The sequence below is a fragment of the Pongo abelii genome, chromosome X (assembly GCF_028885655.2).
Source record: "Pongo abelii isolate AG06213 chromosome X, NHGRI_mPonAbe1-v2.0_pri, whole genome shotgun sequence".
Classification (NCBI taxonomy): Eukaryota; Metazoa; Chordata; class Mammalia; order Primates; family Hominidae; genus Pongo; species Pongo abelii.
This window is the reverse complement of record NC_072008.2, coordinates 37594396-37616191: the sequence shown is the minus strand read 5'-3', so window position 1 is coordinate 37616191 and position 21796 is coordinate 37594396. Positions and strand designations below refer to the sequence as shown.

Sequence of the window (21796 nt, the reverse complement as noted above, 5' to 3'; positions counted from 1 at the left end):
TACTGTTTCAAATATATGAAAACAATAATTGATATAAAAGCTTGAGGTATAGATATATGTAAATTTATATTAATATTTTGTATATTAAATATTAATATAAAATTAATATGATATATTAACATAATTATATAAAATACATTATAAAAGTACATTATTAAATACTTTAAAAAATGAATATATCTAATATATATATTTATACATGCTGCTCTTCAGTGCTATATACACTAGGGAACAGCATCAAAATGCTGTTAGATATTGCTGAAATTCAGAAATACCTCCTACAATCTCTAGAGCAAAGCTAGGCAAGCTACGCAAATGAACAAAGGATACTTTGTTTCTATTGTCCAGTCATCCTCAGAGTTGGATACAGTAATATGTAGCAAATTCAGTGGTTGGTTTCTCAATTCAACAGATATGTAAATACTCAAATAAAATATACATTGTGTGTCTACTACATGCCAAGGTGCTAGAGAATCCAACAGCAAGCAATACAGACACAAACCCCTGCCCTCACTAAAGTTACAATCTAGAGGGAAGAAACAGTTAACCTGTGTCTGTTTATTTAAACAAGCAAAAGTATAGTGTGTAAAACAGTGATAAATAGTGGTACCTATCAAGGAGAAAAATAAGGCAGGAAAAGATGTTATTTAAATAACTATTGCCTGTGTAAGAGAAGTACTTCTGTGGGTTTATTTATTTTGGGAGGATACTTGTCTTTACTAGTTTTCTTTCTTTTTTCTTTCTTTTTTTTTTTTTTGAGACAGAGTCTTGCTCTGTCACCCTGGCTGGAGTGCAGTGGCGTGATCATGGCTCACTGCAGCCTCTGCCTCCCAGGCTCAAGTGATCCTCCCACCTAAGCCTCCTGGTAATTTTTGTATTTTTTTTTTGTATAGACAGGGTTTTACCATGTTGCCCAGGCTAGTCTCAAACTCCTGGGCTCAAGTGATCCACCCGCCTGAGCAAAGCTAGGCAAGCTTGGACCTCTCAAAGTGCTGGGATTACAGGTGTGAACCACCACACCTGGCACTAGTTTTCTAATGATACATCAGTTGGTGTATATCAGGGGTCAGTTGGCTTTTTCAGTAAAAAGCTAGAGAATAAATATTTTAGGCTGTGAGGGTCATATGGTCTCTGTTGCAACTACCCAACTCTACTATTATAGCATGAAAGCAGCCACAGAAACAAATTTGTGTGGCTATATTTTAATAAAAACTTTATTTATGGCCACTAAAATGTGAATTTTATATAGTTTTCATGTATCATAAAATACTCTTCTTTAATTTTTTTAAAGCATTTAAAAATGTAAAACCATTCTCAGTTCATGGCCACACAAAAAACTGGCAGCCAGCCATTATTTGACAATCCCTGGTGTATACAATGAAATGGCTTACTGAATTTTCACACATCAACAAGTCAAAAAAATAACAAGGAAGCCCAGTGTAAGTATCATTCAAACACAGAGATCCAGCACCATCAATAACAACAGTAAGAGAATTCTCTAACTTTCAAGTGAGAGATATTAATTTTATATGACAGTGGGACTTTTCTAGTGCACAATAAAATATTAAAGACAATGGTACAACCATCTAAATAAGTTATGCTAACTATAGAAACACCTCAGTGAATAAAAAGTCATTGCATACCACATCAAACAATCTAGATACCCTATAAATCACTTCATAAAGTCAATTGTATTCTCTAACAGAAATAGTTTATTTCATCCACAATGATGTTTGAATTTTCCCTTCCATCCCAATAAATCTATACATTCAGCCTTGACCCATCCCTTCACTTCCACAATTCTAAATGCCTCAGAGAAATCTACACCTGGATATCTTGCCACCACCTGAAATACTATGAATCTAAAAGCAAATATTTTCTCCACCACACATATAAACTCGTTTCTCCTCGAAATTCCATAATATTAACAATACTTTTATTACCTAATTCAACCCAAGTCTTATGACATTTTAAGATGTTAACTAAAGTTGTTTCTCCCAATAGTTTTTTTTTTTTGCTTCTTTCTTTACTGTGTATTTACCATCTGCCCTGCAAGTAGCTAAGCCATTTTGTGTTTATTGCTTCAAATCAAAGACAAGTATGGGTTAGAAAAAGAGAAAAAATAAGTTTTTCTGTCTTTTAAGGTACTTGGGAAAACCAAGAAGTCTTCTAGCAGATGAAATGATTAAATAAAATAATGACAGCAGAAGTCCCTCCTCCAATCCTACCCACCCAAACCCACCTCCCAGGCTAGAAAGTCTCCTCTGGATTGAAGGAAAGAGAGAAATCAGTGGGGCCTAGGTTGGAAGAGTCAGATCTGAAAGGAATCAAACAGATTAAAAATGAAGGTGCATTTTTAGTGACGGCCATTTCTTGAATGCTCAGGAGCCCCTTGGGGGTGGGTTCAGCATCTACAGACCATAAGAGCAAGCACATGGTCAGAATCATTCCTGGGGCTATGTGCTGAGGGCTTCCCTTGGGCAGTAGCCACTCCCTTGCTGATGACCTCCCTACCTTAAGGATGCCTATCCATGCCTGAGGCTTTAGCCAGTTGCCATCCAATTTTTATCCATGCCTGAAGCTTTAGCCAGTTCCCATCCAATTTTTATCCATGTCTGAGGCTGTAGCCAGTTCCCATTCAATGTTTCCTTGTAGATAGCCATCCTTGTAACTTCCCTGGAACTTATAAGCCCTGAAGAAGACGATCCTGGACACTCTGGGACAGTAAGAGCAGTGGTGGTGTTTACAGTGATGAGGACAAGCTCTGTATTTGGAATTAGCAGAGTGAGGAAAGGAGTGGCAAGCACTAGGAATCACTAGCCTGATTTCTTATACCATAAATGAGTTTTACGTTTTTGATCTTCATATAAACTTAATCATTAGTGTATGCGTTTAGATCTTTTTGGTTTCTGCTTAGTATCTTGTTTATGAGATTCATCCACACTGTTGCATGTAATTGTAGTAGATTCATTCTTACCACTGGCTCTGTATATTATACGCACACACACAGGCACGCACATGCACACACACCCCTGTTCATTTTTTCATTCTACCAGTGATAGACATTTGGATTGTGCTATGGTCTGAATGTTGGTGTCCCTCCAAAATTCATACGTTGGAAATTAATACCTAATATGACAGTGTTTAGGAGTGGAGCCTTTGGGAAGGGATTAAGTCCTGAGGCTCCATTCTCATGAATGGGATTACTATCCTTATAAAAGAGGCTTGAGGGAGCTTCCCATCCCCTTTTGCCATGTGAGGACACAGCAATAAGGTACCATCTTTGAAGCAGAGAGTAAGCTCTCACCAGACACTAAATCTGCCGTCATCTTGATTTCTGACTTCCAGCTTCCAGAACTGTGAGCAATAAATTTTTGTTTTTCAAAAATTACCTAAAGTATTTTGTTATAGCAGCCTGAATCAACTAAGACAGTTTGTTTTCAGTTTAGGGAAAGTAGTAAAACAAACTCCCATTACACAGGTTTAAAACAGTGGCAATATCCATGGCTCAATCTAACATTACCAATCAGTAAGACCTACTCACTTCCTTTGCTCTAACAGCAGATCCCAGCCTATTCTCACCCCTACAAATTCTAGCCACATCTCTTTAAATTGATAATATGTGATATGGTTTGGATCTCTGTCCCTACCCAAATCTCATGTTCAACTGTAATTCCCAATGTAGAAGGTGAGGTCTGGTGGGAGGTGACTGGATCATGGGAGCAGTTTCTCATGAATGGTTTAGCACTATCCCCTTGGTACTGTTCTTGTGAGAGTGACTGAGTGAGTTATTGCAAGAGCTGGTTGTTTAAAAGTGTATAGCACCTCTCCCCTCTACCTATTCCTCCTGTTCCAGCCATGTGAAGTGCTGGCTGCCCTTAACCTTCCACCATGATTGTAAGTTTCCTGAGGCTTTCCCAGAAGCCAAGCAGATTCCAGCATTATGCTTCCTATACAGCCTGTGGAACCATGACCCAATTAAACCTTGTTTCTTTATAAATTACCCAGTCTCATGTATTTCTTTATAGCACTGCAAGAATGAATAAAGAAAATTGGTACCAAGGAGTGCAGCACTGCTATAAAGATACCTAAAAATGTGGAAGCGACCTTGGAACTAGGTAACGGGCAGAGGTGGAAGAGTGTGGAGGGATCAGAAGGAGATAGGAAAATGCAGGAAAGTTTGGAACTTCCTAGAGACTGGTTGAATGGTTATACTGATACGGACAGTGAAGGCCAGGCCGAAGAGGTCTCAGATGGACATGAGGAACTAACTGGAAAATGGAGCAAAGGCCACTATTGTTATGCCCTTGCAAAGAATTCGACTGAATTGTACCCCCACCCTAGGGATCTGTGGAACTTTGAACTTGACAGTGATGATTTAGGATATCTGGCAGAAGAAATGTCTCAGCAGCAAAGCATTCAAGATGTGGCCTGGCTGCTTTTAACCACCTATTCTAATATGTGTAGGCAAAGAAATAACATAAAACTGGAACATATTTAAAAGGGAAGCAGAGCATAAAAGCTTGGAAAATTTGCAGCCTGGCCATGTGGTAGGAAAGAAAAGTCAATTTTCAGAAGAAGAATTCAAGAAGGCTGCAGAAATTTGCAGAAGTAGAAAGAAACCACATGCTATTAGCCAAGATGATGGGGAAAAACTCCTCAAAGGCATTTCAGAGATCTTCATGGCAGCCCCTCCTATCACAGGCCTGGAGGCCTAGGAGGGAAGAATTGTTTCATGGGCCAGGCCCAGGGCCCTGCTGCCCTGTGTAGCCTGGGGACACTGCTCCCGACATCGCAGTTGCTCCAGCTTCAGTCCTGACCCAAAGGGGCCCAGGTTCAGTTCAGGCCACTGCTTCAGAAGATGTAAGCCAAAAGCCTTGGCAGCTTCCACATTGTGTTATGCCTGTGAGTGCACAAAAGAGCAAGAGCTGAGGCTTGAGAGCCTCTGCCTAGATTTCAGAGGATGTATGGAAAAGCTTGGATGTCCAGACAGAAGCCTGCTCCAGGGGCAGAGCCCACATGGGGAACCTCTACTAGAGCAGTAAGGAGGAGAAATTTGGGGTTGGAGCCCCCACACAGAGTCACTACTGGGGCATTGTCTAGTAGACCTGTGAGAAGAGGGTCGCCATCTTCCAGACCCCAGAACGGCAGACCCACTGGCAGCTTGTACCCTCAGCCTGGAAAAGCAGAAGGTACTCAACATCAGCCCTTGAAAGCAGCCATGGGTGCTGAACCCTACAAAGCCACAGGGGTGGAGCTGCCCAAGGCCTTGGGAACCCACACCTTGTATCACTGGGCCATGGATTTAGGCCATGGAGCCAAAGGAGATTATTTTGGAGGTTGGAGGTTTAAGACTTAATGACTACCTTCCTGGATTTCAGACTTGCATGGAGCCTATAGCCCCTTTCTGTTGACTGATTTCTCCCTTTTGGAAGGGGATTTATTACCCAATGCCTATACCCCCATTGTATTTTGGAAATAAGTTTTTTATTTTACAGGCTCATTGGTGGGAGGGGCTAGCCTTGTTTCAGGTAAGATTTTGAACTTCGGACTTTTGAGTTAATGCTGAAATGACTTAAGATTTTGGGGGAGTATTGGGAAGGTATGATTGTATTCTGCAATGTGAGAGGGACATGTGATTTGTGGGGGGCTAGGGCCAGAATGATATGGTTTGGATTTGTGTCCTCACCCAAATCTCACAATCAAGGAGGTGGGTCCTGGTGGGAGGTGATTGGATCATGGGGTCAGTTTCTCATTAACGGTTTAGCGCCATCACTTTGGTGCTTTTCTTGTGATGGTGAGTGAGTTCTCCTGAGATCTGATTGTTTAAAACTGTGTAGCACCTCCCTCCTCTCTCTCTTCCTCCTATTCCGGCCATGTAAAGTACTGGCTCTTTGCCTTCTGCCATGATTGTAAGTTCCCTGAGGCCTCCCCAGAAGCTAAGGAGATGTCAGTATCATGCTTCCTGTACAGCCTGTAGAAACGTGAGCCAATTAAACCTCTTTTGTTTATAAATTACCCAGTCTTGGGTATTTCTTTATAGCAATGTGAGAACGGACTAATATAGTATGCTTCATAAAGACAATAAATACCTTAATTCTTAGGATCTTTCCTAGAATACACACTTAGTATGTGCTCAAGGAAAGGTTATTATACATGTGTAATCATTACCATCAAAGTGATCAATAACAGTTTTTAATGTAGAAATGTAATTCATATTTTGACATCTTGGTTGATAAGGTCTTGGAATTGTTTTAAGTGTTCTATTTTGGGTATCTCTCACCTTATGAAATGTCCCTAAAACCAAACTCTCCAATACTAAAACAGCCTATGATTAGCTACATACTTCTCCTCACCTTTATCAAGATGCTCAGAGGGAGGTGATAGAGAAGTAGGAGTAAAAAAGAGGAGATAAGTTCTGGTAGGCTATTTGAATACAAGGTCCTAGCAACTCATATCTTTAATATCGTCAGGAGAAACTGAAAAGAGGCTTTTAGCTTAACAAACCATGGGAATAATAACAGCAGCAGATAATAACATAGTGCTTTGTTATCAGATCATTGTGTTAATTCCTTTAATCTTTGCAATTTTATGAGTTAAATATAAAACTATTATCCCCACTTTACAGGTAAGGAATCTGATACAGAGTGGTTAAACAATTTGCCCAGGATCATAATGTCTGCAAAGTGGCAAGGCTAAGATTCTTACCTAGGTAATCTGGCTCATTGATGATATACAATAGCAGGTTCTTGATTGGGGTTGGGGGTGTTGATTTATTTCTCTAAATGAGGTGAGCGTTCTACAATTTAAACAAAATATTAGGTTGAGCTATGTGTGAGCAAATTTAAGTATGGATTTTAAAGACACTTTATATATGCAAATAAAGCTTTTCAGCCATTAAAAAGTATAAGAAGAGGATTACAAAGGGACAGGAGGAAACTTCTGCAGGTGACTACTTGCCCATTATCTAGATTGTGATGATAAATTCATGAGTGTACACATACATAAAAAAAATCTCCAGTTGTACACTTCAAATATGTGTATGTATGCCAATTATATGACAATTATACCTCAACTGAGCTCTGTGAAAAAGGATAAAATAGATCTATAGATAAGCCAATCAAAAAATAAAAAAGGATGTCCACAATGTATTGAGTAGAGAAAAAATTATAAAACAGTATTCATGATATCATTTGTTATATATGTATAAACACATAGGTAAGAGCATATTATATATATATAAAATGTTATCTGTGAGGTTATTTTGTAGCCTCTGGCAATACAAAGAGCTTTCACTGAGGCATCCCTCAACAGGTACATGAAGAAGCCATCTTAGGCTGGGCACCAGTAGCTCACGCCTGTAATCTCAGCACTTTGGGGAGGCCAAGGCCAGTGGATCACCTGAGGTCAGGAGTTTAAGATAAGCTTGGCGAACATAGCAAAACCCCATCTCCACTAAAAATACAAAAATTAGCCAGGCATGGTGGCAGGCATCTGTAATCCCAGCTTCTCAGGAGGCTAAGGCAGGAGTATCGCTTGAGCCTGGTAGGCAGAGGTTGCAGTGAGCCTAGATCACGCCACTGCACTCCAGCCTGGACGACAGAGCAAGACTCCGTCTCAAAAAAAAAAAGAAGCCATCTTGGAAGCAGATGCTCCAGGCCCAGTCAAGCCTTTGGATGACTGCAGCCCCAGCCTACACCTGGATAGCAATCTCATGAGAAACCCTATGCCAAAACCACCCAGCTGAGTTGCTCCTAGATTGCTCTCAGAAACTGTGTGAGATAACAAATGTTTGTTACATGAAGCTGCTAAGTTTTGGGGTAATTTGTTATGCAGTGGTAGATAAATAATACAGCATATACTATTGCTCTTTTGTAAAATTATATAAAATATATATATATCTCATACATACAGAAAAGTATATGAATCATTAGTATACACCTTGTTGAATTTTCACAAAGTGAGCCCATCCATGTAACCAGCACCCAAATCAAGACACTTAGCAGAATAGTACTAGCACCCCAGAAACCCTCCTTCTGCTTCCTGTCCAGTTACTACTTCCTAATAAGGGTAACGACTACCCTGACTTATTACACGTTTTGTGTGTTTTTGAATTTCATATAAATGGAATCATAGTATGTACTCATTTGGATCAAGCTTCTTTTGCTCAACATCATGTTTGTAAGATTCATCCATATTGTTGCATATAGTTGTAGCTCATTCATTCTCACTACTGATTCCATGTTAGGTATATATTCCCATTTCTTTATTCATTCTACTGACAGAAATTTAAGTTATTTCAAGTTTAGGTTTATTACAAGTAGTGCTGTTAACATTCTTGTGCATGTCTTTTGATGAAACTATATATCTATTTCTGTTGGGTGTATGCCTATATTTCTATTTCTGTTGGGTGTAGAAGTAGAATTACTGGGTCACATGCTGCCTATATGCAGCTCTACTCATTACTACTAAACAGTTTTCCAATGTGGTTTTACCAATTTATACTCCTAGCAGAGTTTCAATTATTCTATATCTCTATATTCTTACAAACTCTTGGTATTGTCTTTTTCATCTTTGTTACTCTTGTGGGGGTAATGGTATCACATTGTGCATTTTCCTGATGAGTGGTGAAAATGAATACCTTTGTGTACACTGGCCCTTTGAGTATCTTTTGTGAAGTGCCTGTTTCAAGTCTTTTGTCCATTTAAACATAAAACACTTTTTGGATCAGCTAAAGGCCATAATTTTCTAAACTTATGAGTTCTGTATGATATTGTGAAAATAAGAGTCTTGGAGCAACAGAACAGTCATCAAAATAAAAGGAAGATAGAACTAATAGTAGGAATATAGTTAGGTGCCTCTTCTAGAAATATAAGAGAAATAAGAACAGCAGTAAGGCAGAAGGAATCCTTAAGGTAGAAATGAGACAAAAAAGAGAGAAGCCATTATGAAGACAATGCATCTGGACATGCTTTGCTTCATTTTGGTGGGTGGGAAGTAAGCCACACATAGGAGATAGCTCAAGAATCTTATGTTAGCCTTAGCCACTGTCCAGAAAGTCTTTTCCATGGAAATGAAGGGACACAGATGAGTTTTAACCCTATTATATAGTGGTATATAACTCAGGGCAGTTCAGTGACAGTAGGCAAAACAGTAAATATTCTGCAAATGGGAAAGTATATCACTTGTAAGTGTGGTTGCATTATATCACACTTCTCAAAAGAGGAAAAATGGTCATTTATATATACCCTTGAATGGCCAATAAGTATATACTAACCTTCCTTTAACCTCACAAGCCTACATTAGGCTTTACTTTCTTTTTTTTTTTCTTTTATGAGTTACCAGAATGCACTATGGCATTAGGTGCTTATTTTTAGTTTACCGATTAAATTTTAATAAGATTCTTCAGATAGCAGAACAATCAGTTAAAAAAGTTAATTTTGCTGGACAAGATCAATGCATAATGGACACCATGTATAAGTGAAAAAGTAGAAGAATAAACAATGTGGCTTTGGTTGTATTATCTTAGGCATACCACAGCACAGAATTTTAGCTCCAAATGTAAAAATCTGGTGTTTTAAAAGTGATCATATAAGAAGTTCAGGTATTTTAATTTTAAAATAAATAAGGCCAGATACACTAAATTACTTCAAGAGGTCAATATAGACAATTCAACCAGAGAGAAATAGGTTCTCACATTTTTAACTCTCACATTGTCATACTGTATAAGCATGTCACAAAAAAATGACATTGAGAAATCGTTGCAAATAGCATTTGGGACAAATGTGATATGCCTCTGAGGCCTTAGAAGGACACAGTTATTTCTGTGACATGTAATACTGTTGCATCACTAGCTCCTAAATCATGTCACTGTAGTGAATGTTTAAGAATATCACATTAAAACTACCCGGAGAACCAAAATATACTGACTTGACAGAGATAATAAAACGTTAGCCTCAATTCTCAAGAATATATATTTTGCAAGATGAATTCTTAAATAAGATTTACATGTTCAATAAAGACTTTCTAAGTAAAGATCCATGTTCTATAAATACCATTAAAAATTATTCAAAGGAAATTTGTCTCAATAAAAAATTAAATTGTTAAAGCTACATAACAATAAGAATTACACCTCATAAAAGCATGAGTGTAGATTTGTTTGTAAGATAAAATTAAAAGGCACGTGCAGAAGCACTTTTTCCCTTTGCAAACTAGTATCTTTTCCTGCAGAAGTAGCCCAGACAAAATTATAAGGATGGATTCCTGGGAGAAGGTGATGTTCTTGGGTTACACTAACTACATAGGTAAAGAAAATCTAAAAATAATGTGGAATTCTAGGCTTGAATTATCGATTTCTTTTGCTTTTAAACTCTTCAACTCAATCTAATTGAACTGGAGTGCTATGAATTCTCAGAGAGAAGGCAGAAGAGAAATGAAACGAGGGTCCTGGAAAGTCCACGAACTAGAAAATTAGCTTCATCACATTAGATTAAAAATGACCAATCCCCAAAGGGAGACTTGATTTTGTAATGATGTCCTATTTTAGTTAATGCTTTCAGAAATCATGTATATCTTATTTGATGCTATTTCCTCATATGCATCATTAAACTTGACACATACCAGACATGCAAAATTTATTGAATTAAAAAGATATTTTAATGAGTTGAGCTCATATGTTATTCCAGTTTGTATTCTATGTTTTTATTCATACATTATAAGAATTTTCTTATAAACATGATTCTTAATAGTTGCATTATATTCATGTACCATAATTTAACCATTCCTAAATGTTTTACCATTTGGAAATAAACTTTGTTATATCCATACACTGGAAAATTATGCAGCCTTTAAGATTTGATTATATTTTTGTAGTTGCAAATAACATAGCTGTGTATATCTTAGTATACTGCTACATTATTTCCTTGGGGAAGAAGAGTGTGAAAACCTAGATCAAGACATCTGGAGACAGAGCTATCTTATTCTTTGGGGCAAGCACGTGCATACTACTGGTAAAATTAAACAGGGGGGTTATCAGCTCTTCACATGTGTCAATTAATTTAACCAGCTTGCCTCTTAATACTTAACTGAAATAAACTACAAAAATTGAAGCTTTCCTATAGTGAAGTGGAGATGGTATGGCAGTGAAAGAGTTAGATCACAAAGGGTGAGTGTAGAATAATTGATTCCGACCAGACAAGTCCATTCTGTTCCTTCACCAACTGTGAGATATTTTTAGGAGTATGTTTCCTCTCCTATGAAAGGCTTCCAGGTGAAATGTATGAAGACTCAGGGAAGCTTGAGAAGAAAGGGCCAAGATATAATCTGTGCATACTTTGTTTGTTCATTGCACGGGTTATTATATGCATATGATCAATTGTTGCTTTACCTCACAAATTATCTTACATAAAATTTCAGTTGTTATATATTTCTGGATATCACTTAACTGGTGTCCTAGATTATCACCAAATCATGATAAAAAAGGAAATATGTACACCAATTCAATAAATTAAACAATATTTCTGGATCAAATTCACTTTTTCACACTAGGTAGGCCTGTTCTGGAAAGAATTAAACATGATTTACACAAAATCATGTAATAAAAGAAGATAAAATAAAAGTTTAAAAATAAGCATTTGAGAAAAACATGACAAAGGGAAAGATCAATAATAAGAGAGAGAAGACAAAGACAGGATTCAGGTCTGTATACAAAAAAAAAAAAAAAAAAAAAAAACAGTTATAGAAGGTTCTGTAATTTTGACAAAGGAAGGGGTAAACCTCCTAGTAGCCAATGCCAAAAAAAAAAATTTGTTACATGAGCTATGGTATCCCCAAGATAAAAATAAACCAGTTGCCCAAAAACTTTATTACTTATGATTTCGAGATTAGACAGAAAAATTATCCCGTGTCCTCAAAAGAAGAAATGTAATGAATGATGTCTTCAACATCCTTATAGTATATACAATAACACATTTAATGTCATAATTTCTTATAACTTCTTTCTTATAAGTCAGCCAAGGACAAGATAGCATAGAAGCAATGTACTCTATATTTGTATAACATATTTAGAAACTGGCCCACTCAAATGGCTTCTTAAAACAACTTAGACACAATCGAAAGCTTACCTAGTGGAATGATCATGCCAAAGGAAACTCATTGCACTGGGTGGTTCAGACCAATGTCTGATCGCCACTCTATAAACAAAACATAAAAGATCTGACTCACTCTACTGGCCCTTCTCCAAAAAGAACAGCAGTCCTGAGAGAACTGCTGATAAGCAATTCCATGGGCCAAGATAATTCTGATTATTGTTCCATTCTAAAGAATTAAGGGCAAAGTAGTATAGTTCATTTGGGGGTAGCCTTGGGTCTCTAAGAATTACTACTCCCCAGAAGCAGTTTGTGGAAATCCTGCCAAGTTGGTTTACAGAATCAGTGCAGCCCTGGGATCAATCAGCCAAAAGAAAACAGGATGTTTGTTATTATATGGTTACAGCTAAAAAGTATCCCCAAAACCTTATACTGGAGTCTAACTGTCTGGAAACAATGTACTAAAGGATCTGGTACTGGGTGGAGGGAACATTTTCTGGACTATTACCACTTTAGTACTCCATTTTCAGGTGGATTCAAATCTATCTGTAAATCCCTTCTTTCCCCTACTTACATATCTTTTCATCAGAGTTGAGGTACAGGAACAGAGGTACGGAGGGAGTTCTGTCTGAAGATTTTTTTTCTTGCTCCCCCAGCTCTGCATCAAGCACATTTACACCATTTTACTTGATCTGCTCATTAAAAACCCAATGAGTCCAGAGAGGTGAATAATCATACCTGTTTTACAGATGAGGAAACCAAGGCTTAGTTTGGTTACAGAGCTACTACTTATTATAACCTGTAGTACCACATTCCAGGTCTGATTCTTAATCTAATGTTGTCCTCACTAAAGTATTGAACCAAGAATGGAAAATTATCAGCTCTCAGCTTACTTTCATATGTCCTACAGTAGATTTTCTAATATTAAAATGCCCATTTTTGCAACTTGCAAATTAAAAGCAACAAATATAAAGGCATGCAAATATGAATCAGAGGTTCTAAGACAGGCTCTCGGAGTTCTGGCCCTTTTTATTTGCTTTTCTACTACAAGAAGAATCTTAAAATTTGAGTCAAGCTAGTTCTCTGCAAATGCTGTCTACTTTCTCATTTCCATGCCTTTGTTCACACCATTCTCCTTCATTTAAATATGATATTCCTTCCATTTTTATTTAAATCCTAAAGCCACTGTTAATGACAGTATAATTCTTCTCCTCCTTAGAAATGTATCTTCATCAGCCCAGGAGGATGTTAATCACTCTGTCCTCTGAATATCTATGGCATTCAAATCTGTAGTACTCATTTTTGTTTGCTCACCCATTTTCTGTGTGTGTATTATTCTCCCCAGATTGCAAGTTCTTTGAGGGAGGAGGCCATGACTTGGCCTATCTGCATTTGTCATAGCATCCAACACTTAGTTGGCACAGAGAATACACTCAATAACTGATGAATAAGATACCAAATCCCCTGGACTGTCTAAACAAACCAGTTGCCTACTTCACTACCTTTATTTCACTGTAGATTTGAACAATATTTTAATTTCCCATTTTCCTCTTTACTGCTCCTTTTCTACTTTATGTATAACACAAAACCAACATTGGGTTGAATACAGATTATTGTATGATATGGGTCAAGAATATTTTCTGTTCACCAAACTGATATATACTTAAGGCAGGCAATTTGGAGAATGCATAAATTTTAATTGTGACTTCATAGTTCCTTATATAAATATTTATCATTTATTTAATCAGTCCTTTATTGGTTTTAGTCTCGGATGGTTCTATTTCTTCATTATAAATAGCACTAAAAATATATCTACCTATATTTTATACACATTTCTTACTATTTTCTGAGATTAACTTCCTTGGCCGATAATTATTGCTAACTGTTACTTGCAGTGGAACATTTTTCTACTAATATATATACCAGGAATAGACAGATGAATAATAATTGCACTTTCTACTATGGTAGAAAGAAGCAAATAAAAATGCAATAAACTCATCACAGATGCTATAAAAGCAGTAAGTAAAGGACACATTATAGGAAGACTAGTCAGGTCAATTGCACCTAGAAAAGATAAGAAGTCTTCACAAACATGGTGACACTTGAGAGTCTTAAAAAATGAAGACTTGCCTGCCAGGAGTAGAAGGCCAAAAGACTTGCCTCCTGTCCAAAACTGCTGCCTCTAATCCCATGCTAAAAAAAAAAAAAAAAAAAAAAAAAAATGCAAAAAGACATTGCAATTCAATATACTTCCCATTCTTCCAACAAAAATTAATAAGGACTTACCACAGTCAACTATTGTGCTAGGACTCAATGATTACCAAAATGACATAAAACCTGCCCTCATGCTGCTGACAGTCTAATGATTTTCAAGGATACCTTAATGAACCAAGCAATTACAACTCAATGGCTGTATAACTCTCTCTCAGATATACCACTGTATCTGGCCTAAAAGAAGTCTGATTCTCCAAGCCTTTCAAACTAAAACCTAATTTTGTTTCTTATGTACAAATTACCTCACTCCCAGAATAAAGAGAAGGACATCATGTTGTCATTTGTTATCATTAAAAATCTCAGTGCAATTACGAACCTGGCAAAGATCCTAGGAGATCAAATCCGTCTATTGTGTAACTAACAGCTTCAAAACCTCTGGAGACAATCAGAATCCAAGTACTTGAGAAAATTACCTCACTATCCATTCACTTCCTTGGAAACTGCTTCTGAAATGTCTTGCTGCAGTTTTAGCTATCAAGGAAAGTCACTCAGGAAAGGCTGCTCCTACATATCAATTTAGTTACTAGTTTGAGGAGAAAATTCTCTTTGGCTAACCATTTCACCAAACTTCATATAAGCATTATAGGATTCTAATATCTCATGCTGCTAATTTTAAAACAGACTTTCTCCCTGCCCTTCTGATCACACAGATACAATGAAACATAGAAAAGTCCTTTGAAAATACAACACCTTACCTCTGAAGCATTCATCTACCTCAGAGATATAAGAGTAAGACAAAGGATAGTAATGTGGTCTGCTACAGAATCAACAGGATTTCAACTGGGTCCTCAGAAGAATAAAACAAACATCCATTAAATTATAATCTTTCAGAATCGTCTGGAAAAATTATTGAATTCTGTGGGTGACATTCATGAATATCCATAAAATACATTCTTTGGCCTTACTCACCTTGCTATTCCGGTCTAAAATTGTTTTTCACATTTTCAGTGCTCACTCATGCAATTAAAGCCTCAGAGCAGCTTGGAGCACTGGATTTCAACCCAACTTACCTGAAGGAGAAAAAGGCTGCATACAGCTTGATCTGTAGTTACAGGTCACTAGAGTCAACAACAGCAAGATGGCTACCCACAGCTCTGTAATGAACCCAGAAGTCTCAACCCTTCTTAAGGTTTCCCAGTCTGCGTACATTACTGAGTAAATGGAGACGTAGGGCAGATAACTGAAGGGAGTTTCTAAATTATGATACTGAATACTTGGATTAATCTCAGGAAACAGTTCCACACTACATCTCTTTTACAATAATCACACTGATAAGTCAATGCCAAATCCCTAGTTTTAGTGAAAGATCAACAAAGCTACTTGGAACTCATTCGTATCCAATACTGAATAGCACCTATAGTACAGCCTATAATTTGCCATAATGACATAAAGACCCCACATAATCTCTTACACGTGCATTAACAAGAGGATAATGGGCCAAAAGTCAAAAGTCTTTCAAGTTGTATTTTGGAGATTTTATAATTCATACTCTGCTGAACATCTTAACCCCAATATTAGAGAAAGTCATTATTTGCTATGCTACACACTTAATTACTTGAGAATCTCTATAAGCCTCCTAATTTTGATACACATCTTTAAAGTGTTCATGTTAATAATCTCATTTACTTTGGCTATCATATGAGGCAGAAACTACAACATGAACTTTATTTAATTACCTGGTCCACTATTCCCTATCGTCTTTCAACAAATGAGTTAAACAGAAGAAGTAGAAAACACCATTACAGGATTTATCCAAAAACAATTCATTTAAATAGCTTTATCTAACAAAGTATATCATGGACAGATTAATCTTTTATTTAAAATGACTTGAAATATATTGGCTGTGTATCAACATGAATGCAAGATGAAAAATATGCAAATATTTTTATTTAATCATCTTATTTCTGAGATAAAACGTTCACACGTAGGTAATTTATTAGTGGTGAGTAATTTATGGTGAATCCCTAATTAATAGATTCAACTAGTATTTACTGAATACCTAACTTTGTGGCAGGCATTGTATTAAGAACAGTAGAAATGAGCATTTGGCTCAAAAAAGTCCTAACTAGGTTAATAAAAAATTTCCAGATTCTGTGAAAAGCTACTCAAATTTCAGTATAACTGAGGGAGGTGGGATTATATAGGTTGCTCATAGCCTCCAAAGGTTTCTGATTATCTCCATAATGTCTCCCTCCCCTACTCCCCGTTATATGGAAATCAAGAGGATGGGACATCACAAGATTCTACCTTACCAAAAGTTACTGAAGGAACACATGGTCCTGGTTGCTAAGAGATTATTCAGTAAAGCAGAGATTTTTTGCCCTCAAGGAAATATTCCTGAAAACTTTCCATTTCTGGGTATGATGAGCTCAGAACCGATAGGATCCTCTCCCTCCTCAGCATATATATATATATCTCAGAGATATGAGAATAAGACAAAGGATAGTAAAGAGATATGAGATATGAGAATAAGACAAAGGATAGTAATGTCGTTTGCTACAGAATATATATACATAAAAAATAGAATATATCTATATATAATAGAATATATCTATATATGGAATATATCTATATATTATATATTATATAGAATATATCTATATATATATCTATATATATAGAGAGAGAGAGAGAAAATAACTATAAAACATGGATATAATAGAAACAGAAATGAACTTAAGGTACTGGACAGTGAACAGAAACACACAGATTCAGATGAGGAACCCACAATTGCTAGGAGGAATGGAGACTTAAATCTGGGCTAAGTGCAGTCCTTGTGGTGAACAACAGTTAGTGGAGAAGGGGATACACATAGAAAAAAAAAATCCTCTCTTTTTTTTTTTGTCTTAGGAAATCAGAAAAGTTGGTAAATGCTGATGAGAGTGGGGAATACTAGAAGGAAGAGAGCCAGGGAGGGAATTCCTAAACTCTGTTCATGCACATTGAACCCTGAACCATGTTCCTGTGTAACAGATACAAAGCAAAAGAACAATTCTAAACTGAGACTAAAGTTGCCACCCTGAAGGTACTGGTGAGTGAAGAGAAAAAGATACACTGGTGGAGTTGGTGTACTCACTTGCAGGAGAGGAGATGGTGTTAGTCCAGGACTAGATACAAAGTATGAGTCACTCAGGCCTAAAAAACAAAAACAAAAAAAAAGGATCCCAGAAAACCGTGAGCACTGACAACAAAGAGCTGAAGAGTGGATCCTTAAGCTCTGTCTACTCACATTTCTGACTAAACACTGAACCATGCTTATACAGTCCAGACTTTCAGCAGCCCATCCAAAAACAAAAGATCTGAATGAAGATAAGAGCTGCTGCAAAAGAAATAGAGTTAGTCGTTCAAGCCCAGTCAACAAAACTAGATACTAAAACAAAGGAACCAATACTTTCTGGGTGAAAATAACATAATCCAGAATTTCCTCAATTTAGCATTAATAATATCTAAGATATAACTCAAAAGAACCCAGTATACAAAGAATCAAGAAAATAGAACACATTATAAACAGGAAAAAAAAATCAATCGAGTCCAACTCCATGATGAACCAGATGTTGGAAGTAACATGAAGATTTTAAACTGGTTATCATCAATGAAATGCAAATAGACATGTTTCTAATTCATGAAAACCTGACTTTCATTTTCTGGTTCAGAATGTAAGGAGCTTAAAAGTTATCACTCTTATCCTCACAAGAAAAATGCTAAACAAAGTGAAAATCAACAACTCTTCCTGGATCCATTAGAGGTTGCAATTACAGGACAAACCACTGCCCCCAAAACTATAGAGACAGACAGGCAGATACAGAAAATCCAACTTTCTGAAGCAGAAGCCCAGGAGAAAACTCCAGAACCAGTATCAGGCTAAGAAAACATAAAGTGTAGTTTGAGAGTTAGAAAATCCAGGGAGGCCCAATCTTAGACCCATGCCCACTTCTGTGAGTTTTAGCTCCAGGAGCCCTGTCAGGTTCTTACAGTAAAGATAAAAGAAAAATTATTTTGGGCTTCAGGCAGGGAGAGTTTAAAAAAAGCCATTTTATGAAGCACTCAAGAACATTCTCTTTCTTACCCAAGGCCTGCCCTCAGGTGAAACTATAGTGGTTCCTGAGTATCCACGGATACCTAAATCCAGAGATACTCAACTCCCTTATATACAATGGTGTCATATTTGCACATAACCTATGCACATCCTCCCATATACTTTCAATCATCTCTATATTGCTTATAATACCTCATACAATATAAACACTAGGTAAATAGTTGCTATACTGCAATTTTTATTTGTGTTATTTTGTATTATTGTATTGTTATTCTTTATTGCTTTTTTTCCCAAACATTTTCCATCCATGGTTGGTTGAATCCATGCATGTGAAACTCATGGATACAGAGGGCCAACTGTATTACTAGAACATAACCAACTGGGGATTTAGCAGACCTTAACTGACCTGAAAGAAGGAAATGCCCAATTCCTGTTCCCATTTAGCCTTCCTATTTCACCTAAGGTGAGAAAAACAAAGCAAAACTGAGAAGCACTTGCGAAGGTCACAGTCTAGGGCACAGGCTCACTAAAAGACTGAGACCCAATCATAGGACCATAGAACACTTCTCTCCCTACACCTTACTACATCAATAGGGATCCTGTATAATAACAGGGGGATACAACAGAAAGAATTGCATATCTCAGATCTTAAGAAAAAGTTGCTAGAGGAACTCAAATATAACAGGGAAGTAAAAAACAAAGACAGCAGAGGAAATTTTATTTCCTGACACTTACGGCTACAGAAAATACTAAACACAGCCTAATCCCTAACCAAATAAACATAAAACCTTACACTAAAGGTCTATTCACCTCAGTTCCTTTTACCCAATACATCATTTCCAGCTTTTGACAAAAAAATCACAAAGCATACTAAAAGGTAAAAAGACACAGTTTGATGAGGCAGAACATCAGAACCAACCTCAATTATGACAGAGGCGTTGGATTTATCAATTCATGAAAACCTCAGTAGAGAAATAGGAAGCCTCAGCAGAGAAATAAAGGCAATAAAAAAGGAAATTTTAAAATACAAAACATAATTCATGAAAAAAATCACTAGATGGATTTAACAGCAAAATGGACATGACAGGAATAAGTGAACTCGAAGATAGATCAATAGAAATTACACAAGTTGAAGAACAGAGAAAAAAATGAAACAAATTGAACAGAAGCTCAAAAACTTAATAGATGATATCGAACAGTCATACATAAGCGAATTTAGTATACCAGTAGAAGAGGAGATAGAATGGGACATAAAATATATTTGAAGAAATAATAAATGAAAATTTCCCAAACTTGATGAATGACAGCAATGAATATATACAAGATACGAAATTATTTCAAAGCAGAATAAATACAGAGAAGTCCGTTCTGAGGTAAATAATAAACCACTGTAAGTCAAAGAGAAAGAGCCTTGAAAGCAGCAAGAGAAAAATGATACATCACAGTCAAAACAACAATTCAGTTAATGCTTAACTTCTCATCAGAAACTATGGATCATGGACACTAAAGAAAATAAAATTACAGACAAATATCCCTGGTGAACACAAATGCAAAAATACTCAACAAAATACTAGCAAACTGAATTCAATAGCATATTTAAAAGATCATTCACCAGATCAAATGGAATATATTCCTGGAACACAAGGATAATTCAACATACGGAAAGCTATAAATATGACACACTACATTAACAGAATGATAGACAAAAACTATATGATCATCTCAATATATACAGAAAAGCATTTGATAAAATTCAACATTGTTTCCTGATAAACTCTCAACAAATTAGGTACAGAAGAATGTATCTTAACACAATAAAGGCCATATATGACAAGCCCACAGCTAATAGCATACTCAGTGATGAAAAGTTGAAAGCTTTTCCTCTAAGATCAGGAACAAAGATGCCCATTCTCAAAACTTCTATTCAAAATAGAACACGGAAGTCCTAGCAAGAGCAATTAGGCAACAGAAAAAAAATAAAAGGAATGAAAATCAGAAAATAAAAAGTTAAACTATTGGTCTTATATAGAGAAAACCTGAAGGACTCAACCAAAAAACTGTTAGAAGTAATGAACAAATTTGGTTAAAACAGGTACAGGATACAAAATCAGCATAAAAAAGTTAGTAGTGCTGCTATACACTAATAATGAACTACCTACAAAATAAATCAGGAAAACAATCCCATTTATAGTTGCTACCAAAAAAGAAACCCCACTTAGGAATAAATGTAACCAAGGATGTAAAAGTTGTATGCACTGAAAACTATAAAACATTGAAAAATTTGGAAAAGTCATGAATAAATGGAAAGACACACTATTTTCATGGAATGGAGGAATTAATATTGTTAAAATGTCCTTGCCACCTAAAGCAATCTATAGATTCAATGGAATCCCTATCAAAATTTCAATGACATTTTTCACAGAAATAGAGAAAATGATCCTAAAATTCATGTTGAACTACAAAAGACCCCCAATAGCCAAAGCAGCCTTGAGGGGGAAAAAAGCTTGACACATTACAGTACTTGACTTCAAAATATCCTACAAAGCTAAAGTAATCAAAACTCCATTGTGCTGGCATAAAAACAGACACACAGACAAATAGAACAGGATAGAGAGCCTAGACACAGACCCATACATTTAATGGTCAATTGATTTTTCAAAAAGGGGCCAAGAACACATAATGGGAAAAGGAGAGTCTCTTCAATAAATAGTGATAGGAAAACTGGATATCCACATGCAAAAGAGTGAAACTGGACCATTATCTCACACTATATACAATAATCAACTCAAAATGGATTAAAGACCTAAAGGTAAGACCTGAAACTATAAATCTACTAGTAGAAAACATAACGGAAAAGGTCCATGACATTGGTCTGGGCAATAGTTTTTTGAATACGATACCAAAGAACAGGCAACAAAAGCACAAAAATAGACAAATTAGATTTCATCAAACTAAAAAGCTTCTGGACAGCCAAGGAAACAATAAACAGAATGAAGAGATAACCCATGGGATGGAAGAAAATATTTGCAAACTATACATCTGATAAGGAGTTAATAGCCAGAATATATAAGGAACTCAAAAAACTCAATAGCAAGAAAACAAATAGTCCAATTTAAAAATGGGCAAAGTTAGCCCGGCACAGTGGCTCATGCCTGTAATCCCAGCACTTTGGGAGGCCAAGGCAGGTGGATCACTTGAGGTCAAGAGTTCAAGACCAGCCTGGTCAACATGGTGAAACCCTGTCTCTATTGAAAATACAAAAAAATTAGCTGGGCATGGTGGTGGGTACCTGTAATCCCAACTACTTGGGAGGCTGAAGTAGGAGAATCACTTGAACCTGGGAGGCAAAGGTTGCAGTGAGCTGAGATTGTGCCACCGCACTCCAGCCTGGGCAACAGAA

General features: G+C 36.6%; 1 protein-coding gene across 6 annotated transcripts in view; it reads right to left on the bottom strand.

Moving 5' to 3' along the window:
- PRRG1 (proline rich and Gla domain 1) overlaps nt 1-21796 on the bottom strand; it is a 131456-nt gene that overhangs the window by 86200 nt on the left and 23460 nt on the right. Inside the window, exons 1-2 of one of the 6 annotated variants that reach the window (XM_054544005.2) lie at nt 12661-14289; nt 12123-12191 (exon numbers count right to left, since the gene is read on the bottom strand). In XM_054544005.2, the coding sequence (XP_054399980.1) occupies nt 12123-12138 (16 nt within the window). In that variant the 5' untranslated portion in view covers nt 12139-12191; nt 12661-14289. 6 annotated transcript variants of the gene reach the window in all.